A 20,149-nucleotide genomic window follows, 5' to 3' on the forward strand; every position below is an offset into this window, starting at 1 on the left:
TGAAATGTGAAAATTTGTTGAAAACCAGAATTTATAAAATCTAACAATAGAAAAATCACAATGGCATTATACTCATTAAAGATATAAGTACTGTTTCCATTTTTGTTGGGTTTCTTGATCATTTTTCAGTCTGTTCCATTCAGTCACTCGGTTGCATCTGAATTTTTGCAATCCCACAGACTGCAGCACGCCAGGCTTCCCTGTCCATCATCATATCTGAGAGTTTGCACAAACTCATCTCCATCGAGTCAGTGAGGCCATCCAATCATCTCATCCTCTGTCGTCCCCTTCTCCTCCTGCCTTCCATCTTTCCCAGCATCAAGGTCTTTTCTAAGGAGTCAGTTCTTCAAAGCAGGTGGCCAAAATATTGGAACTTTAGCTTCAGCATCAGTCCTTCCAATGAATATTCAGGACTGATTTCGTTTAGGATGGATTGGTTGAATCTCCTTGCAGTCCAAGGGACCCTCATGAGTCTTCTCCAACACCACAGTTTAAAAGCATCAGTTCTTCAGCGCTCAGCCTTCTTTCTGGTTCAACTCTCACATCCATACATGACTACTGGAAAAACCATAGGTTTGACTAGATGGAACTTTGTCGGCAAAGTAATGTCTCTGCTTTTTAATATGCTCAGTAGTTCGGTCATAGGTTTTTTTTTTTTTTCTTCCCAAGGAGCAAGTGTCTTTTAATTTTATGGCTGCAGTCACCACCTGCAGTGATTTTGGAGCCCCCCAAAATAAAGTCTTTCACTGTTTCCATTGTTTCCCCATCTATTTGCCATGAAGGGATGGTACCAGATGCCATGATCTTAGTTTTCTGAATGTTGAGTTTTAAGCCAACTTTTTCACTCTCCTCTTTCACTTTCATCAAGAGTCTCGTTAGTTCTTCCTCGCTTTCTGCCATAAGGGTGGTTTCATCTGCCTGTCTGAGGTTATTGATATTTCTCCCGGCAATCTTGATTCCAGCTTCTGCTTCATTGAACCCAGCATTTCTCATGATGTACTCTGCATATAAGTTAAATAAGCAGGGTGACAATATGCAGCCTTCATGTACTCCTTTCCCAATTTGGAACCAGTCTGTTGTTCCATGTCCAGTTCCAACTGTTGCTTCTTGACCTGCATACAGATTTCTCAGGAGGCAGGTCAAGTGGTCTGGTATTCCCATCTCTCAGAATTTTCAAGTTTGTTGTGATCCATACAGTCAAAGGCTTTAGCTTAGTTAATGAAGCAGAAGTAGATGTTTTTCTGTAGATCATTTTTATTGCTGTGCAATTTGTTTACAATAAGCTACAACCCTTTAAAGTTTACAATGGATTGAACTTTGAGAATTGTATGTAGCTACAGATCTTTTTTCAGAATTAAGAACAGCTCGATCACCCCTAAAGTTTCCTTATTTCTCTTTGCATTCCATCATTTACTCTCTTCCTGGCTTCAAGCAAGCAGTGTTCTCATTTTGTCACAATAGATTAATTTTATTTTCTAGAAGTTTATATAAATGGAACCCAAGTTAATATATTCTTCTTGTCTGGATTATTTCACTCAGCATAATAAATTTTAGATTCATCCATATTATATCAGTAGTTTGTTCCTTTGTAGCTAAAGAATATCATTCAACTGTGGTAAATGTCACAAAGTCCTTATGAATTCATCTATGGTTGGTTTAGTTATTTCTAATTTGGAGCTGTTGTGTATAAAGCTTCTAACAATTGTATCTGAGTCATTCCCTGGAATGTATTCCTTTTCTTTGCTACAAGTGTACCTAAGAGAAGAATGGATGATATGGTGGGTATAATCTTAACTTTTAAAAATTTGGTCAGTTTACAAAGTGTTTATAGCATTTGTAGTCACACTAGCAGTCTGGGGGTTTCAGTATACAAACTATATACAAACTGCTGATACTTTAAAAAAGTCTTTCTATTTTTATTCATTTTATTGAGCTTTTAGTGATATTTTATTATACTTTTAACTTTAATATCTCTGATGACAATGAGGGATATTGTTGAGCAACTCTGTATGTGCTTACTGGCTTGCTGTACACATACTCGGTAAGTTTCTGTTCAAATATTTTGCAAATTTAAAATTGGGTTGTTTATCTTCTTAATAAATTGTATGAATTCTTATATATTCTGGATTCTGCCCTCTGACAAAGTATTTCTCTTGCAGTAATTTTTTTTTCTTTCTTTGGCTTTTCATTCTATTTAACTAAGAAAACAAAATCCATAGGTCATCATAAGTAACATAAGTCCATTATCAATGATTATCAGGGAAAGAGTGCAGGTAAAATATAATAAAATGCAGGTAAAAATATATTAAATATGTATTTCTACATCAGTTGTCAAGACTATTTATTTTTAATTAAATGTTTCTATCATTTCAAAGTTCAAGGAAAACTTGAGTTGCCAACAGATTAAAAAAATATGCATAGTATCAGAATGCATGGGATGATATAGGAGAGAAGATGATAATTTTATATTCATTTAATATATGAAAAATGTTCTAATATCAGAATTATCCAAAGACTAATATTTTTAAAATAATTCATTCACTATGATGCTGTGAAAGTGCTGCACTCAATATGCCAGCAAATTTGGAAAACTCAGCAGTGGCCACAGGACTGGAAAAGGTCAGTTTTCATTCCAATCCCAAAGAAAGGCAATGCCAAAGAATGCTCAAACTACCGCACAATTGCACTTATCTCACATGCTAGTAAAGTAATGCTCAAAATTCTCCAAGTCAGGCTTCAGCAATACATGAACTGTGAACTTCCAGATGTTCAAGCTGGTTTTAGAAAAGGCAGAGGAACCAGAGATCAAATTGCCAATATCCACTAGATCATGGAGAGATACAGATTAATATACATATATATGTATATAAATTGAAAATACTGACAAAACTGAAAATAAGATTTTCTTTTAGATGCTATTTTCAAGAGTAACTGATAAAATTAAATTTTAACACTATGTGAAAAACCAACCAGTAGGAAGAACAGGACCAGCTGTAATGAAATGACTGATTGTCCTGCTTTCAGGGCTGACGAGGTGTGTGACTTGGATGACCTATCGTCTGCTTCTAACAGGTTCTGAAGCAATCAGGAAAAATTATTGGAGTTATGAGTCCTTATGTATCCAGGAGTAAGTTGATCACTGCTAGAAATAAATAATAAATTAATTTCACAGTGCTGTGTCAATAATTTATGCACCCTGGAAGCCCGATTTATTTTCCTCTTTCCCAAATTAACAAAGAATAAAAACGTTGTAGGTTCGTTTGTTAAAAGTTCACATCCCCACGCCAGAGCCAGACAGGCAGTGTAGGAGTGAGCAGGACTCCCACAAGCTCCTCCCTCTTGCATATTAATCCCTTATTCCCAATAGCAGAGTTGTATCTGTGTCTCTTCTATGAAACTGGTGTGCAATGCTGCTGGGAGAACACTTAACCCATCCGTAGGCAAGAAATCTTTGGAAATTGTTATTTTTTGTATCTCTCTTCTCATTGTTACTTGACAGGTAGAAGGATTTGAGGCATTTACCTATTTTGGTGGAGAACTTAAGCAATCACTTTGATCAATGATGTCAATAGAATTTCACTTTTGTTAACATTTTAATGCTTTTCAAGTGCTTTTACCTACATTATTTCATTTGCTTTTTATCACATCTCTGGGGTGAAGATGAATATATTTTAAAATTTAGAAGAATAAGACGTTTAGAGACTTTCAGAAGCTCCTAAGGAAACACTAACAAAAGAAGAGCTTGAATCTCAGTTATTTTGACCCTTTTCAAACACTCTTCCTAAGATACCTTGTTTCTCATGATAAGCAGTGCTAGGAGCACTTGAAATAATACTTCTTAAAAATAATAACTCCAGTAGAATGTTGCTCTAGAAACATAATTGGTAAACAAACACATTAATTCAGAGTTTATCTTTCAATAGACAATCACATCAAATCATAATTAACAAATCTGTATATTAAATTTCCCCTGTTTAACTAGTGTGTGATTTCTACTTCTTGATTAGACAGACCCAGACTGCTAGAGCTCTCAATTCACATAGTGTAGATGTGTCAACCTTGTCAAATAAGGGTAATTCCAGGCACTTGTTTAAATTCCAAAATATAGATTTTTTTTCCAGTAAAGTCATTGCTTTCTGTCTCCTTTGCTCAAGGGGTACAGTCTACACACAAGGCATACTAATGGATTCTCATAGCTTAAGAGCAAATACTCTGTTTGATATTAGCATCTGTTTAAACTTAGGCATCTATTCAATTATGCACTTTCAAGAAATTCTAAATTCTTCTTTTACTGTCTTACTTTTCTTTCTCTGCAGGAAACACTCAGCAAATATGTGTGGAAAGAATACATAATGAGCCATTGAACTCTGCTGTGTATGCTTGGGCCCACCTTCTATAGTCATTAAAAATGATAGAAATTGCAGGAAAACAGTTACAGATTCTCATTAAATACTTAAAGAATTTTCCTAATAACTGAACATATTAATGATTTGAAACAGAATACATATACCCTAAGTTTATTCTTTCCTTGATTATCCTCCCTGGCATTCTATAATTGTTTTTTGAAAAAATGAAAGAACATACTTTTTCTTCATGTCCCCATACTACATGCACATGCTTAAGGTACCTAGGAAAAATGCAATGCTAAAATAACAATGCATTTGATGTATGTTTGTATTTAGACACCTCCCATAGTTTCGACTAGCATATTGGCTACTTTAAGTCAAACCACATAAATCATTTAACAAACATCCACCTACCTACTCATTTGGACTATGTTCCTATGTATTTGTGTTCTAAGAATTAAGCTACTGAATTCACTGAGTTATTTGAAAATTTTCAGGATTAGAAGGCATTAAAACAATTTTAATTTATTTTAATTGATTTATTTCAACACTGGCTTTATATTTGTGACAAGTAATATTTCCCTTTAAAACATTCTTTTACTAACTTTGAAATTTTCAACTAAATGAGAGACTTCATTATTCCCTCATAGGAGCTCCTTTCCTCTTCTTAATGTTTAAGGATGACAGTATTGCTTTGATAAGATTTTAATCAAACCTGCATACATGAGACTCATGTCTGGTACTCAGAAGTAATGGCCATATCTAAATTTGTCCTTGAACAACTACTTCCATGATGTGTACCCTCAAGATGGGTGTCAGTGTTTTAGATATAGAAATTACTGTTTCTCTTGGCCTAGAAATGTCCAATTATATTAAAATAGTATGCTGCTGCTGCTAAGTCGCTTCAGTTGTGTCCGACTCTGTGCGACCCCATAGACGGCAGCCCACCGGGCTCCCCCGTCCCTGGGATTCTCCAGGCAAGAATACCGGAGTGGGCTGCCATTTCCTTCTCCAGTGCATGAAAATGAAAAGTGAAAGTGAAGCCGCTTAGTCGTGTCCAACCCCTAGCGACCCCATAGACTGCAGCCTACTAGGCTCCTCCATCCATGGGATTTTCCAGGCAAGAGTACTGGAGTGGGGTGCCATTGCCTTCTCCGTAAAATAGTATACATGAGGTTTAAAATACCCTGTGTGTGTGTGTGTGTGTGTGTGTGTGTGTGTGTGTGTTAGGTTGCTCAGTTTTGCGTGACTTCTGTGACCCCATGGACTGTCGCCTGCCAGGTTTCTCTGTCCATGGAATTTTCCAGGCAAAAATAGTGGAATGAGTTGCCATTTCCTACTCGAGGGGATATTCCCAATCCAGAAATTGAACTGGATCTCTTGTGTCTACTGCATTGGCAGGCAAATTCTTTACCATTAGCGCCACGTGAGAGTCCTAAGATTTCATTAAATAGTTCAATATTTATGGGGAATAACTTTTATTCTCTCTGTATTTATGAAAAGAGTAGGTTACTTTTGGAATGCTGTATATAATTTACATGATTTATCAAAGATATATATGTCTGTAATATGTAGACTAATTTTCTTGCTTGAAATATTCCATGTGAAAAATTATAGTGGAAAATTGATATATCAATACATTAACATCACTAAGACTGAGACTTTAAATTTTAAATCATCTAATCAGCTAAATTCTCCAGCAAATCACTTAAAGCTTGGAGTAAGTCACTTAAGTCATCCTGTTAGTTCTTTTAAGCCATTCCAGGTTCCATTTCTGCTTAACAGGCTTATTAGAAGAACTAGTAGAATTATTTCATGATTAAATTTTTGCTGCCTGTGTCTCTTCTCTGTTTTTTCTTGCTCTCTACTTGACTGTAAACTATGGAGGACATGGAAGACCTCCCAAGAATACTTCACTAAAATCTTAGGTGTGAACCCATTTCAATATAAAAAAAACAAACAAACAAAATAGGCAAAAGACCTGAACAGACTTTTTCCCAAGAAGACAGACAGCCAACAGGACCATAAAAAAATGTTCATATCACTAATCATCAGAAAAATGTAAACCAAAACTACAATGAGTTATCACCTCACACCTATTAGAATTCCCATCATTAAAAAGTCTACAAATAACAAACATTGGCAAGGATGTGGAGTAAAAAGTATCCTTGTATACTGTTGGTGGTAATGTAAATTAGTGCCACCACTGTGGAAAGTAATAGGGAGGTTCCTGAAAAAGCTAAAAATATAACTACCATATAGTCCAGCAATTCCTCTCAGAATATATACCCAAAGGAATCAAAAACACCAATTCAAATGGATACAGGCATCGCAATATTCATAGCAGTTTTATTTACAATAAGCAAGATATAGAAGCAGCCTAAATGTCCATCAACAGATGAATGGATAAAGGTGGTGGGGGGTGTGTGTGTATAATGAAATAAAAAAATATGAAAGTTTTCATTTGCAACAACATGAATGGACCTGGAGGATATTATGCTTTGTGAAACAAGTCAGACCAAGGAAGATGAATATTGAATGTTATCACTGATATGTGGAATCTAAAATATAAAATAAACTGGTGACTATAACAAAAAAAAAGGAACAAATTTGCAGATATAGAGAACAAACTAGTGGTTACCAGTTGGGAGAGAAAAGTGGAGAGGGGCAGGATAGGGGTAGGGAATTAAGAGACACAAATGACTATATACAAAATAAATTCACTACAGGGTTATATTGTATAACACAGAGCAAATATTTTATTAAAAAACATTTAAATGGAGTAAAAACTATAAAAACTTTGAATCACTATTTTATACAAATGAAATTAATATTGTAAGTCAACTACACCTCAATAAAAAATAAAAAATTATATATATATATATGATATTACATATATATATGGCACAGCTGGTATGCTGCTGTCCATGGAGTCGCAAAGAGTCGGACACGACTGGGTGACTGAACAACAAAAACAACATACAACAACAAAAAAAAATTGAACAATCTTAGGTGTTCAGTTTTTCATGCTGGATTTCCAAAGTCTTCCTACCATGTTACCAGATAATTATAAATTTCACTTTTCCTTATATAAATTATTTACAGTACTGGTACACAGCACATTTTAGTGGGAGGCCTAAATTTTTCATGAAGACATTTGCTACTTTCAATTAGAAGGTACTTGAAATGGAGAAAGGAAATTGTAATAATAAAGTATATTACATTATAAACCCATCTGTGCTTTAAGGCGTGTGTGTGAAAGTTGCTCAGTCATGTCCAATTCTTTGTGACCCCATGGACTGTAGTCTGCCAGGCTCCTCTGTCCACAGAATTCTCCAGGCCAGAATAATGGAGCAGGTAACTGTTCCCTTCTCCAGGGGATCTTCCCAACCCGGGGATCAAACCCACGTCTCCTGCATTGCAGGCAGACTCTTTACCAGCTGAGCCACCAGGGAAGCCCAAGAATACTGGAGTGGGTAGCCTATCTCTTCTCCAGGGGATCTTCCTGACCCAGGAATCGAACCAGGGTCTTCTGCATTGCAGGTGTATTCTTTACCAGCTGAGCTAGCAAGTTCTTTATCTAGATCTACCTTGGCTTATCCTGTCACTTCCTTCAGATATTTGCTCAAATACTACCTTCCCAGTGAAGTCTTCCCTAACTGCCTTACCTAAGATTATAATCCCTTCTCCCTGATATTTGCTATTCTAATTACTGACTATATTTTTCTCCATTGCATTTGTCATGTTCCAATACAGTTTGTGTGTGCATGTGTGTGTGTGTGTTAATGTTACCAGATAAAAAGGAGGGTTGCTGTTAAATTTTAACTTGAGATATAAGTATGTCCAAATACTGCCTAGGATATAATCATAGCATTATTTGTTGTTTATCAAAATTCATTTAGATGCATTTTAATAGGTAATATATGGAACATAGATTTAAAATAGAATATATTGTATATTCTTTAACCACCCAATATTTTGGATGTATTTATACTAAAATTTATTTTCTATTTATCTCAAATTAAAATTTAATTGAGTATTTTGCATTTTTTAAATAAATTTAGCCATCTGTGGGTGCATGTGTGTTACTAACTAGAATGTAATTTCTACAAGGGAATTTTTCCTGTTTTGTTCCCTGAGGTATAGGTGAACAAGTAAACAGAAGTGCTCAGTAGTATGTACCTATTTAAGAGTGAATTAAGTTTCTTAACCCTTTGTAATCTATATTTTAATATATGTTAAATTAGAACATTAATATTTACCTACAGGTATTTTGTATCATTTGAAAAAATAATTTATGCAAATAGTTTTTCACAGTATCTAGAAAGGTATTAAGTAACTTTTTTTTTCCCATTCAGGTTTGCTTTTATTTCCACGTTCAGCCTTTCAAAAGCCTTCTGAGAGAATGGTAGTAAGTATCTGATGATTATTCCTTCTTTTGCATTTATTGCTATAGTCATTATTATTGCCATTGTTCTTAATGCCAGCAAGGGCTCCTGAATATTCAGGGTGTAGTTTTCTCAAAATCTTAAAGTTTTTTATATTAAAAATGTCATTAACTGCTTTCCCTAACATTGAGCTCAATGGAGATTCACTTTACTTATAAAGGACGTATTTAGCGTTTATTAAGTCACTGTTGGGAGTTCAAGAATATTTTTCTATTTTTTTGAAGGATGTAAAAATAACAGATTTATTTTCTTTTTTCTCATTTGTGAAAAAATAAGATGGGCCAAAGAAATCTATATAAAATGACACTCTCAAAAGTTGTTTCTCTATTTCAAGTAGAAGTCTGTTATAGACAGAAGGAAGGTATTGAGAATGGCTTAAAAAGTAACTGCAAACTATTTTTAAACAGCACCATTTCAAAACTTACAATTTCCTTGTTTTCTGAAAAAAGTCTGATAAGAGATCAACACATCAAATGCACTTTAATACATTAAGTGCTGATTCTGTTTCATAAGGACACTCATCTAAAGAGCTGAGAGTGCTGTGATGGGGCAAGATTGGGTCCTCTGGGAAACAGTGCCATCTCCTCTGTCACTAATAGTATAGAGGCAGGGGCTTTGTATATCTGTCAGACATTTTGGCTTTTTTTTTTCAGCTCATCATTGTGGCTTCTTCAGAAATCAGGTTTACATAAGTTTAAGCAATAGGCACATGCTGGAAAGTAAGAAATATTCTGGGATTTCATATAACCACACTCTAACTTACCTGTTTTGTAAATCTGGACAGTCACAAAGTTATTTTATTTTTCGATTGGAGAACAGCTGATAAGCATCAGACAGACTTAAAGCCAGATATGACAATTTTTGTTGCGATTATATCACTGATAAAATTAAACAGATATTTAATGCCCCATTTGGTAACATGCATTATTAATAATATTCTGTTGAACAAAACATACCAAATTAAAAAGGGATATACTACACCCTGTTGGCTCAGGCAGTAAAGAATCTTCCTGCAATGTGGGAGACCCAGGTTGATCCCTGTGTTGGGAATATCCCCTGGAGGAGGAAATGGCAACCCACTCCAGTATTTTTGCCTGGGAAATCCCAAGGGCAGAGGAGCCTGGTGGGCTATAATCCATGGGTTGCAAAGAGTCAGACACAATTGAGCAACTAACACTTTGACTTTGATACTATAAACTCATTTTTGCATTTTTACAAGTGCATTTACAATCAGAATCCTCATGGTCCCTAATTGGTATAAAAATAAATATACACTTGAGTTTTCACATAAATGACTTTAATAACAGACATACAGAAGCACTCTGTTTCTGAATTTTCCAGTACCTATTCTCTGTGGTCGAAGCAAATGAAGAACAGAAGTTATGAGCATGCACTTCAGACTCCTGTTTAGTCCCTTCCTACTCATATAATCCTGCAAAGGCCACTCATTATCAAAGGCTGGCGTTCACTAATGGGGGAGTATAATAGTATCAGACTCAAAGACATTTTGTGGTGATAAAGTGATGTAGTTCATGTAGGGTGCTTACCACCATACTTTTTATATAGTATGCGTGCAGGCACGCTAAGTCGCTTCAGTTGTGTCGGACTCTTTGCCACCGTATGGAATGTAGCCTGCCAGGCTCCTCTGTCCATGGGGATTCTCCAGGCAAGAATACTGGGTGGGTTGCCACACTCTCCCCCAGGGGATCTTCCCAGCCCAGGGATCGAACCTGTGTCTCTTACGTCCCTTGCATTGGCAGGCAGGTTCTTTACTACTAGTGCCACCTGGAAGCCCTTTATATAGCATAAAACACATAATTGCAATTCTTAGTATCATTTTACATCATATGTACATAACCCCTGGAGGGGAGCAAAATTTGCCACCCAAAAACATCTTGTGGGTATGAGAATTATTTAAGTTGGAAACAATCAAGACCCCAAGAGACTCGGGAAGAAACTTTGACCTTCCCCTTAAACGTCTGAAAGAATGTAGATGGAGCCCCTGTTCCAGGAAGGGACTTGTCGCCACGGGTAAGGGCAGTGTGAACTAGGTGACAAACAGGGAACGACCCAGCACAGTGTGTTTGCTGTCAGTCCTCTCTGAGTTCATCGCACCCACCTGGCTCAGCAAACATTTGTTCACCAAATGCTTCCTTATCCATCTCGATGTGGATTGCCTGTTTCCTCTTTGAAGTCCTAGACCACTATCCCCAACATCCTCTTTTGTCTTTAGCTCACGATGACATTTAAGGGGAGGGTTTTGGCCATTTTGACAAGTATTCAGTTTTCCTGGATCTCTCTCATGCATACATGTTATAAACTTTCATTTGATTTTCTCCCCTTACAGTGTCCCATGTTAACTTAATACTTTGACCAGCAAGTAAAACCTAGAATGGGAGAGGAAAATGGCTTCCTCCCCAGCCCCGCTCTGAGTGTGAACTCATGACCCTTTTGGCAGTTATTACTATTATTTTATTTCATTATTTTAGTTGTATTAAAGATATTATTGTTTTCATGTAATAGATGATCTTTCATACTACACAAATATATATGTATATTTTCCATTCTACACACAAATATATTTTACATGCCATACTTACATTTTTGAGAAGAGAACTGTCATAAATTTTAATAGCATTTTCATATTTTAAAGGAGGACAAATAGGCTATTTGAAAATTACTTCTATCCATATAGTTTGCAGAATGGTGATTCCTACTCTTTATTTAGTAGAAGTTTTATACTTTGTGTAACTTTACTGTGCTTAGAAAAGCTTGTGATTTAAGTAACATATGTAAATGAACTTAAGTAGTATTTGCATACTAAGACTCATTTAATCATAATATTCATAATCAAGTAAAAATCACTTTAGGTAAGTGAGGCTTTAATGAATGTTGTAAATTAGCTTTAATTTTCAAATGAGGGCTTTTAAAATTTGAGTAGAAAATAGAAAAAAATCATTGATCATTCTTTTACAATTTTAAAGAAAATATTGGAAGTTGACAAGTTTAGTTCGGCCACTCTTTGTCTCTGAACATAAAGTTTTATAATACCTTACTGACCTAATGTATAATAAATAACAATGTAATAAATAATATTGATAGTCTATGTTAATTAGTCAAATGACTGACAGCCTTTTAAAATGATAAAATTTTAACTTCCAGTTACTAACCATCTGATACATAAAAGCACATTCAACTGAAAATAAATCATACAACTTTCATTTCCTGGAAAAATGAATCAAGTATATGCATGAATATAATGCATATTGGTTTCTTATACTCAGTTTATCAAGAAAATTACTAAGATGAATTCAACAGTTTCTGATTCTTTTGAAACAAAGCAAAGATTTAACAAATAATTCAACTCAATAAGGCATAACTCATTTTATTGTATTTCACTTTATTGCTCCTTGCAGATACTGCTTTTTTTAAACAAACTGAATGTTTGTGGCACTCTGCTCAAGCAAATCTATTGGTGCTATTTTTCCAACAGCATTTGCTTTCTTCATGTCTCTGTCACATTTTGGTAATCCTTGCAGTATTTCAAACTTTTTCATTATTAGTCTATTTGGTATGGTTGTCTGTGATAAGTTATATTTGATGCCACTGTTGTAATTGTTGGGGGCGACATGAACCAAACTCTTATAAGACAACAAACTTAATTAACAAATGTGTGTATTCTGACTGCCCCACCAACCTACCAGTCATTCCTCTCTCTGTTTCTGCTTGGGCCTCTGCATTCCCTGAGACACATTATCAAAAGTAGGCTAATAACCATACAGTGACCTCCATGATTTCAAGTGAAAGGAGGAGTCACATATCTCTCACTTTAAATCAAAAGCTTGAAAAGATCAAGTTTAGTAAGGAAGGCATGTCAAAAGCCAAGATAGACCAAAATCTAGGCCTCTTGTGGCAAACGGTTGGTCAAGTTGTGAATGCAAAAGGAAAGTTCTTAAGAAAATTTAGTGTTACTCCAGTGAACAAACAAATGATTAAAAAAAAAAAATTGAAACAGCCTTATTACTGATATGGGGAAAGTTTCAGTGGTCTGAATAGAAGATCAGACCAGACACAACATTTCTGTAAGACAAAGCATAGTCCACAACAAGGCCCTAACTCCATTCAACTATATGAAGGCACAGAGAGGTTAGGAAAAAACCTGCAGAAGAAAAGTTAGAAGCAGACATAGGTTGATTTATGAGGTTTAAAGAAAAAAACTGTCACCATAATACCAAAGTGCAAGGTGAAACAGTACGAATTGGTGTAGAAATTGCAGCAAGTTATTCGGAAGATCTAGCTAAAATAATGAATAATAGTGGCTATGCTAAAACTGGATTTTCAGTGTAGATAAAATAACCCTCTGTTTGAAGAAGATGCCATCTAGGACTTTCATGGTGAGAGAGAAGCCAATACCTGGCTTCACAGTTTCAAAGGACAGACTAACTCTTTTGTTATGGGCTAGTGTAACTGGTGACTTGAAGCTGAGGCCAGAATTTCTGGGGTTCCTAAGGATGCTAGTAAATGTATTCTGCCTCTGCTCTAAAAATGAATCAACAAAGCCTGGATCACAGCACATCTGTTTACACGATGTACTAAATATTTTAAGTCTACTATTGAGATCTACCACTCAAAAAAAAAAAAAAGATTTATTTCAAAAGATTACTGTTCATTGAAAATGCACCTGGTCACTCAAGAGCTCTGATGGAGCTGTACAATAAGATTCATGTTGTTTTCATGCCTGCAAACACAACATCCATTCTGCAGCCCATGGATCAAAGAGCAATTTTGACTTTCAAGTCTCATGACTTAAGAAATACATTTCACAAGGCTACAGATGCCATAGATCATGACTCCTCTGATGGATCTGGCCAAAGTCAATCGAAAACCTTCTGAGAAGGCTTCACCATTCCAGATGCCATGAAGATCATTGGTGACACAAGGTAAGATGTCAGAATAGCAACATGAACAGAAGTTTGGAAAAAGTCATTTCCAGTTCTCATGAATGACTTTCAGGAGTTCAAGACGTCTGTGAAGGAAGTCATTACAGATGTGGTAGAAGCAGTGAGACAAATAGAATTAGAAGTGGAGCTTGAAGATGTGACTGAATCACTGCAATCTCATGATAAAACCTTAATGGATGAGGAGTTGCTTCTTATGGATGAGCAAAGAAAGCAGTTTCTTGAGATAGAATCTGCTCCTGGTGAAGACACCATAATGACTATTGAAATGACAACAAAAAATCTAGAATACTACATAAACTTATGTGATAAAGCAGCAGCAGATTTTGAAAAAACTGACTTTAATTCGGAAAGAAGTTCTGAGGGCAAAATGCTCTCAAACAGAACTGCATGTTACAGAGAAATTGTTCATGAAAGGAACAATTGATGTATAGGAGACTTATTTTTGTCTTATTTTAAGAAATTGCCATAGTCTCCCCAACCTTCAGCAACTACCACCCTGATTAGTCCACAGCCATCATTACTGAGGCAAGATCCTTTTCCAACAAAGAGATTTTGATTCACTGAAGGCTCAAATGATGATTAACAATTTTTAGTAATAAAGCATTTTTAAATTAATGTTTGTACATTTTTTAGGCATAATGCTATTTCACAGTTAATAGACTACAATATTATGCACTCATAACTTTTATAGGCAGTGAGAAACTGAAAAATTAGTGTTACTTAGTTTATTGCAACATTAAATGTATTACAATATTAGATTTATTGTAGTGTCATGCCCAACCCACAGTACTTCCAAGGTATGCCTATATATTGTAGCTCCCTACCTACATGTGATGGTAGGAATATAATATTTAACAATATGCATAGCTGAGTCGGAAGACCTCCGTTTCAATTCTGGAACCACAGTTGCTCTGTGATCTTGGGTAAATCATTTAACTTATTTAATACCCACTTTTCTCATCTTTAAAATAGCAATGATAACAGTACCTAACAGTACCCAACTCAACATATTTATTGAATTATGTAATATCATGCTTGACGATCTTTTAAAAAAGTAAAAATACCTAAAACATATTAGCTGTTGTCATTATCAGTATTATTATTTGGTAGAAGGAAAAGCATATCTTTATGAATATAATTCTTGATATTTTGTGCACTAATATGGGACCTGTTTAAGAGAAGAATTTCAGGGTATGGCAGACCTCCCATATCGACCACAAGTAGATAAATAATCTCCTTTATATCCACTCCTACAAAAATCATATAAACCCTGTAGCTTCCAAACTTGAGACTGCTGGCTTGCCCCAGATTAAATTTAGGTGCCTGGAGTACTTACCTAACAAACGTGTCCCATAAAACTGTTGTGGTTCTCAACCACCTCTAACTTCTTCACTGTGAAACCTAATTTTCATACCCATATTTAGATGTTACTCTAGCCCGGTGGTCAATCCACTCTGCAAAACAGCAGATATCTGTAAGGAGACCACCCAGTCGCCTATACTTTGAAACAGGTTAAAAGCGATTCATGCTCCTAGATTCGTGCAGTGTCACGATTAAACTGAGCCAAAGTACAAGCCCATTTCAAAGTGACTTACTGGCATTCAGATGAGTTTAAAGTAGCTTAGACTAGGATGTATTTTCTCATTCTATTTAAAAACATATTCCAGTATAAACGATTTCAACAGTTAATATTGTTGCACATGAAAATTTTTAAATTAACTTTTTTTAAAAGCTTCCACATCACATTGGCATATTTGCCTAGTCCAAAAACCTTGTCAAGAGACAGTATGTAACTAACTGTTAGTTACATTTATAAATGAAGATCAAAGGATGGGAAGATACTGAGGTACAGAGGAAACTAAACTCAAAGAGTTGGAGTATAAGTAAAGAATTCCTGTTTTTGGACCACTAGGTGCACACTTGTGCATGCACAAACACACATACATATCTAAAACAAGAGGGTAAAAAATACGTGGTAGGCAGGTAACAGTCTTTACCAATCAAAAGTTTAATTTTCAACCTGTTGCCAACTTCTGTCTTTACAGGAATCATGAAATCACTAAAAATTCTATAGATTTGTCCATTAACCTGAAGCCCAAGTCACAAGGTTCTCAAACCATCCCAAGTTTTTCTCATATTTGCAGTGAAAATATTTTTAACATTTTACCTAAGATATTTATAAATATTGATGGTAGAAATACAAAGTACATACAGTCTACAGGCTGAATGAATGTGAATAATGAGAAGTTTTTTCTTTGGGTAACAGATCATAGCGATCCTTCACATCAAAGTCAGCTTTACAAAGACTCATTATTATATTGACCATGTAGAAGAGCTGTTAATGAGCAAACAGATATACACAGCAACTCATACTCACAGAGAAAGACAGACACCGGAGCTTGCTTGACTCTTCCAGCCTGATACCTATATAGATCAATAATTCTGAAGTAGAAAACAATTTTGAATTTTAATAAGTATGATTAAAAAATATTTTACGGTTATTAATTTAAAGGACACTTTATGTCAGTTTTTAATTTTTTGCATTATATGAATTTCACAAGTTTTTTTTGTCTTGTTCAAATTTGATTCTTGGGATAAAGATATCAGGTATGCTTATTTTCCGAATGTTACAAAACAGAAAATGCAGGCATAGGGAAAGCATGCACAATTAAATGGATAAAATTAGTTAGAATCATTGCTTTAAGCAAGAGGAAGACTTTAGTCAATATGGATCAGAACTATCCTCAGTTATATCTTGCAAATATGACATTTCTAACATCGAACTAATTCTAGGAGCAAAATAAAAACATTTTATCTTTCTCATTTAAGAAACATTGGCCATGTTGCTAGGTATGGTACATAAACATTATTTCTTCTTTACTTAAAATTTGTTGATAGAGAAAAAATCTCCCAAATGCTGGCAAATACCACTTTCATAGTTAAAGCAATTATCTATAAACTGTGGTGTTAGAAGTGTTATCATACGGAAGATGTAAATTTGATTGTTATAAAGGTTGTTGCTGCGGGAGAATTTATATATGGGACTTTCAATATTTTTCCCACATCACACATATAAGTTAGCCAAATAATTTATAATTAAAGTTGATGAAACATACTTACACCAATTAGCCTTATTAAAACTCTGAGAAACTACTGATAAAATTGAAAGGACCTTTAATTTATGGCCAGGAAGCCATCTTTCAGGATAACAAAACATACAGACAAGAAGATTAATTAATGCAATAGTGAATAGCTGTCTTGGTTGTTTTAAGCATTGCTGGCTTGAAGGCAGAGATATGGGCTCATGATTTCAGAGTCTCTTCAAATTCTTAAATACAGTCACCTTTGAAAAGTTGTATTGTGAGTTATCATCTATATTTCATTGGGACATACAGAGAAAACAAAAACTCACTTTTAAGAATTTACAAGTTAAAGTTTTAAGAATGTAACACTTTATTGTATATTATATATAATGATTCTCTAATTTTTGTAACTTGAACATTTATTGGTTGCACATAAGGATAGCAGTGCCTAATCTAAACATGCTTACTCTAAACATGCTTACCATCATCCATACCACACACAGACCCATATATAAGCCTATGAGCCTGAATGAGATTTAATGAGTTGGGGGGTGGGGAGCAGAGAAGAAAAATGAACCAAAAGTAAATTTCTATGAATAATAGGGTCCAATTTATTTTTGTTGTTATGGAAGTGAATATACAGATGAAAAAGACCAAAAAAGATCTTCACGACTCAGATAATCATGATGGTGTGATTACTCACCTAGTGCCAGATATTCTGGAATGCGAAGTTAAGTGGGTCTTAGAAAGCATCACCACAAACAAAGCTAGTGGAGGTGATGGAATTCCAGTTGAGCTATTTCAAATCCCAAAAGATGATGCTGTGAAAATGCTGCACTCAATATGCCAGAAAATTTGGAAACTCAGCAGCGGCCACAGGACTGGAAAAGGTCAGTTTTCATTCCAATCCCAAAGAAAGACAATGCCAAAGAATGCTCAAACTACCACAGAATTGCACTCGTCTCACACACTAGCAAAGTAATGCTCAAAATTCTCCAAGCCAGGCTTCAACAGTACCTGAAACGTGCGGTTCCAGATGTTCAATCTGGATTTAGAAAAGGCAGAGGGGCTTGAAATCTAGTTTCCAACAGCTGTTGGATCATCGAAAAGGCATGAGAGTTCCAGAAAAACATCTATTTCTGCTTTATTGACTATGCCAAAGCCTTTGACTGTGTGGATCACAACAAACTGTCGAAAACTCTTAAAGGGATGGGAATACCAGACCAGCTGACCTGCCTCCTGAGAAATCTGTATGCAGGTCAGGAAGTAACAGTTAGAACTGGACAAGGAGCAACAGACTAGTTCTAAATTGGGAAAGGAGTATGTCAAGGCTGTATAGTGTCACCATGCTTATTTAACTTATATGCAGAGTACATCATGAGAAACGCTGGGCTGGAAGAAGCACAAGCTGGAATCAAGATTGCCAGGAGAAATATCAATAACCTCAGATATACAGATGATACAACTCTTATGGCAGAAAGTGAAGAAGAACTAAAGAGCCACTTGATGAAAGTGAAAGAGGATAGGGAAAAAGTTGGCTTAAAGCTCAACATTCAGAAAACTAAGATGAAGGCATCTGGTTCCATCACTTCATGGGAAATAGATGGGGAAACAGTGGAAACAGTGACAGACTTTATTTTGGGGGGCTCCAGAATCACTGCAGATGGTGACTGTAGCCATGAAATTAAAAGACACTTGCTCCTTGGAAGGAAAGTTATGACCAACCTAGACAGCATATTAAAAAGTAGAGACATTACTTTGCCAACGAAGGTCTGTCTAGTCAGGGCTACGGTTTTTCCAGTAGTCATGTATGGATGTGAGAGTTGGACTTTAAAGAAAGCTTAGCGCCGAAGAATTGATGCTTTTGAACTGTGGTGGTGGAGAAGACTCTTGAGAGTCCCTTGGACTGCAAGGAGATCCAACCAGTCCATCCTAAAGGAGATCAGTCCTGGGTGTTCATTGGAAGGACTGATGTTGAAGCTGAAACTCCAATACTTTGGCCACCTGATGCGAAGAGCTGACTCATATGAAAAGACCTGATGCTGGGAAAGATTAAAGGCAGGTGGAGAAGGGGACGACAGAGGATGAGATTGTTGGATGGTGTGCCGACTCGATGGACCTGGGTTTGGGTGAACTCTGGGAGTTGGTGATGGACAGGGAAGCCTGGCGTGCTGTGCTTCATGGGGTCGCAAAGAGTCGGACACGACAGAGTGACTGAACTGAACTGAACTGAACCCTGATGCATCACATCCTAAAAACTTGAGGGTAACTGAAGACAAGTTATTGAAGCTGCTTACATAAGAGGAACACTAAGTCCTGGTTTTCAGAGAGGAGCACAGCCATTATGAAACAGCTTATCATATATATGAGAAACAGGACTGTAAGAGAAGACCGGATGGTCTAGTGGTCAGCATGCAGTCTCTGTAGCCAGGTTGCTCAAGCTTGTATGTGAGCTCCACCACCGAATATGCCAGGGCATTGAGCGAGTTACTTAGTCCCTCTGTGACTCGATTTCCTCATCTGCACAATGGGGATGATGATATAACCTATCTCAAGTTGTGATGAGAGTTAACTGAGTCAGTACTTATACAGTACTTAGGATAATACCTGGAAGATAATATAAAACTGTTTTTGTTTTATTTTTTAGTTAAAAACTCACTAATCAAGTTATTAACCAGTGGGAAGAAATCAAGAAACTTGGGAGTCAAGATCATTATTTTGAAAAATCAAATTGCCTTTCTACAAAAGAGGACCCAGTCTAAACTCAGTAAAAAAACAAAAATGCCAGTAGAAGCTAGATAAGATTCAGGACCATATATACAGGGATTTTAAAATCTATTTCTCCATACCACTCCCCCACTTCACCCTTATCTAGGTAACGACTTTAGTGTGTTTAATTACTATTTTATTTTGCAAAATTGGCATCACTGTTTCATGTGTATGTCTTTAATTTGCAAAATGGTACCGTAGCATATACCTTATTATGCGTCTTACTTTTTTTCAGTTGTCGCCACGCTATGGGTCTTTACCAATGTTCGCTATGCCACTAAGCCACTTTCCTCAAACGTTGAGTAAAACCTCATGTGTATGTCTTTAATTTGCAAAATGGTACCGTAGCATATACCTTATTATGCGTCTTACTCTTTTTCAGTAGTCGCTATGCTATGGGTCTTTACCCATGTTGTGCCACTAAGCCACTCTCCTCAAACATGGAGTGCGTTCAGTCTGTTTTATCTATTTTGCTCTTCAAGTGACAGACACACAGTTTGACCAGCAGACATTTGAAAAAAAATATGTTTATCCTTCATAAA

At 35.8% G+C, this 20,149-nt stretch overlaps 1 protein-coding gene across 6 annotated transcripts in view; it reads left to right on the forward strand.

Annotated features, from left to right (window-relative positions):
- Positions 1–20,149, forward strand: part of LOC145509654 (uncharacterized) — a 641,798-nt gene that overhangs the window by 125,058 nt on the left and 496,591 nt on the right. For all 6 annotated transcript variants that reach the window (XR_014056278.1, XR_014056280.1, XM_081498872.1 and 3 more), the window contains one exon: positions 8,705–8,757. Coding sequence is in view for 4 of the 6 variants with exons in the window: in XM_081498872.1 (XP_081354998.1) it covers positions 8,705–8,757 (53 nt within the window). In the remaining 2 variants the exon portion in view is untranslated. The remainder of the gene's footprint in view (positions 1–8,704; positions 8,758–20,149) is intronic.

Source organism: Giraffa tippelskirchi, chromosome 6, assembly GCF_054371585.1.
Source record: "Giraffa tippelskirchi isolate mGirTip1 chromosome 6, T2T-mGirTip1v1.2.pri, whole genome shotgun sequence".
Classification (NCBI taxonomy): domain Eukaryota; kingdom Metazoa; phylum Chordata; class Mammalia; order Artiodactyla; family Giraffidae; genus Giraffa; species Giraffa tippelskirchi.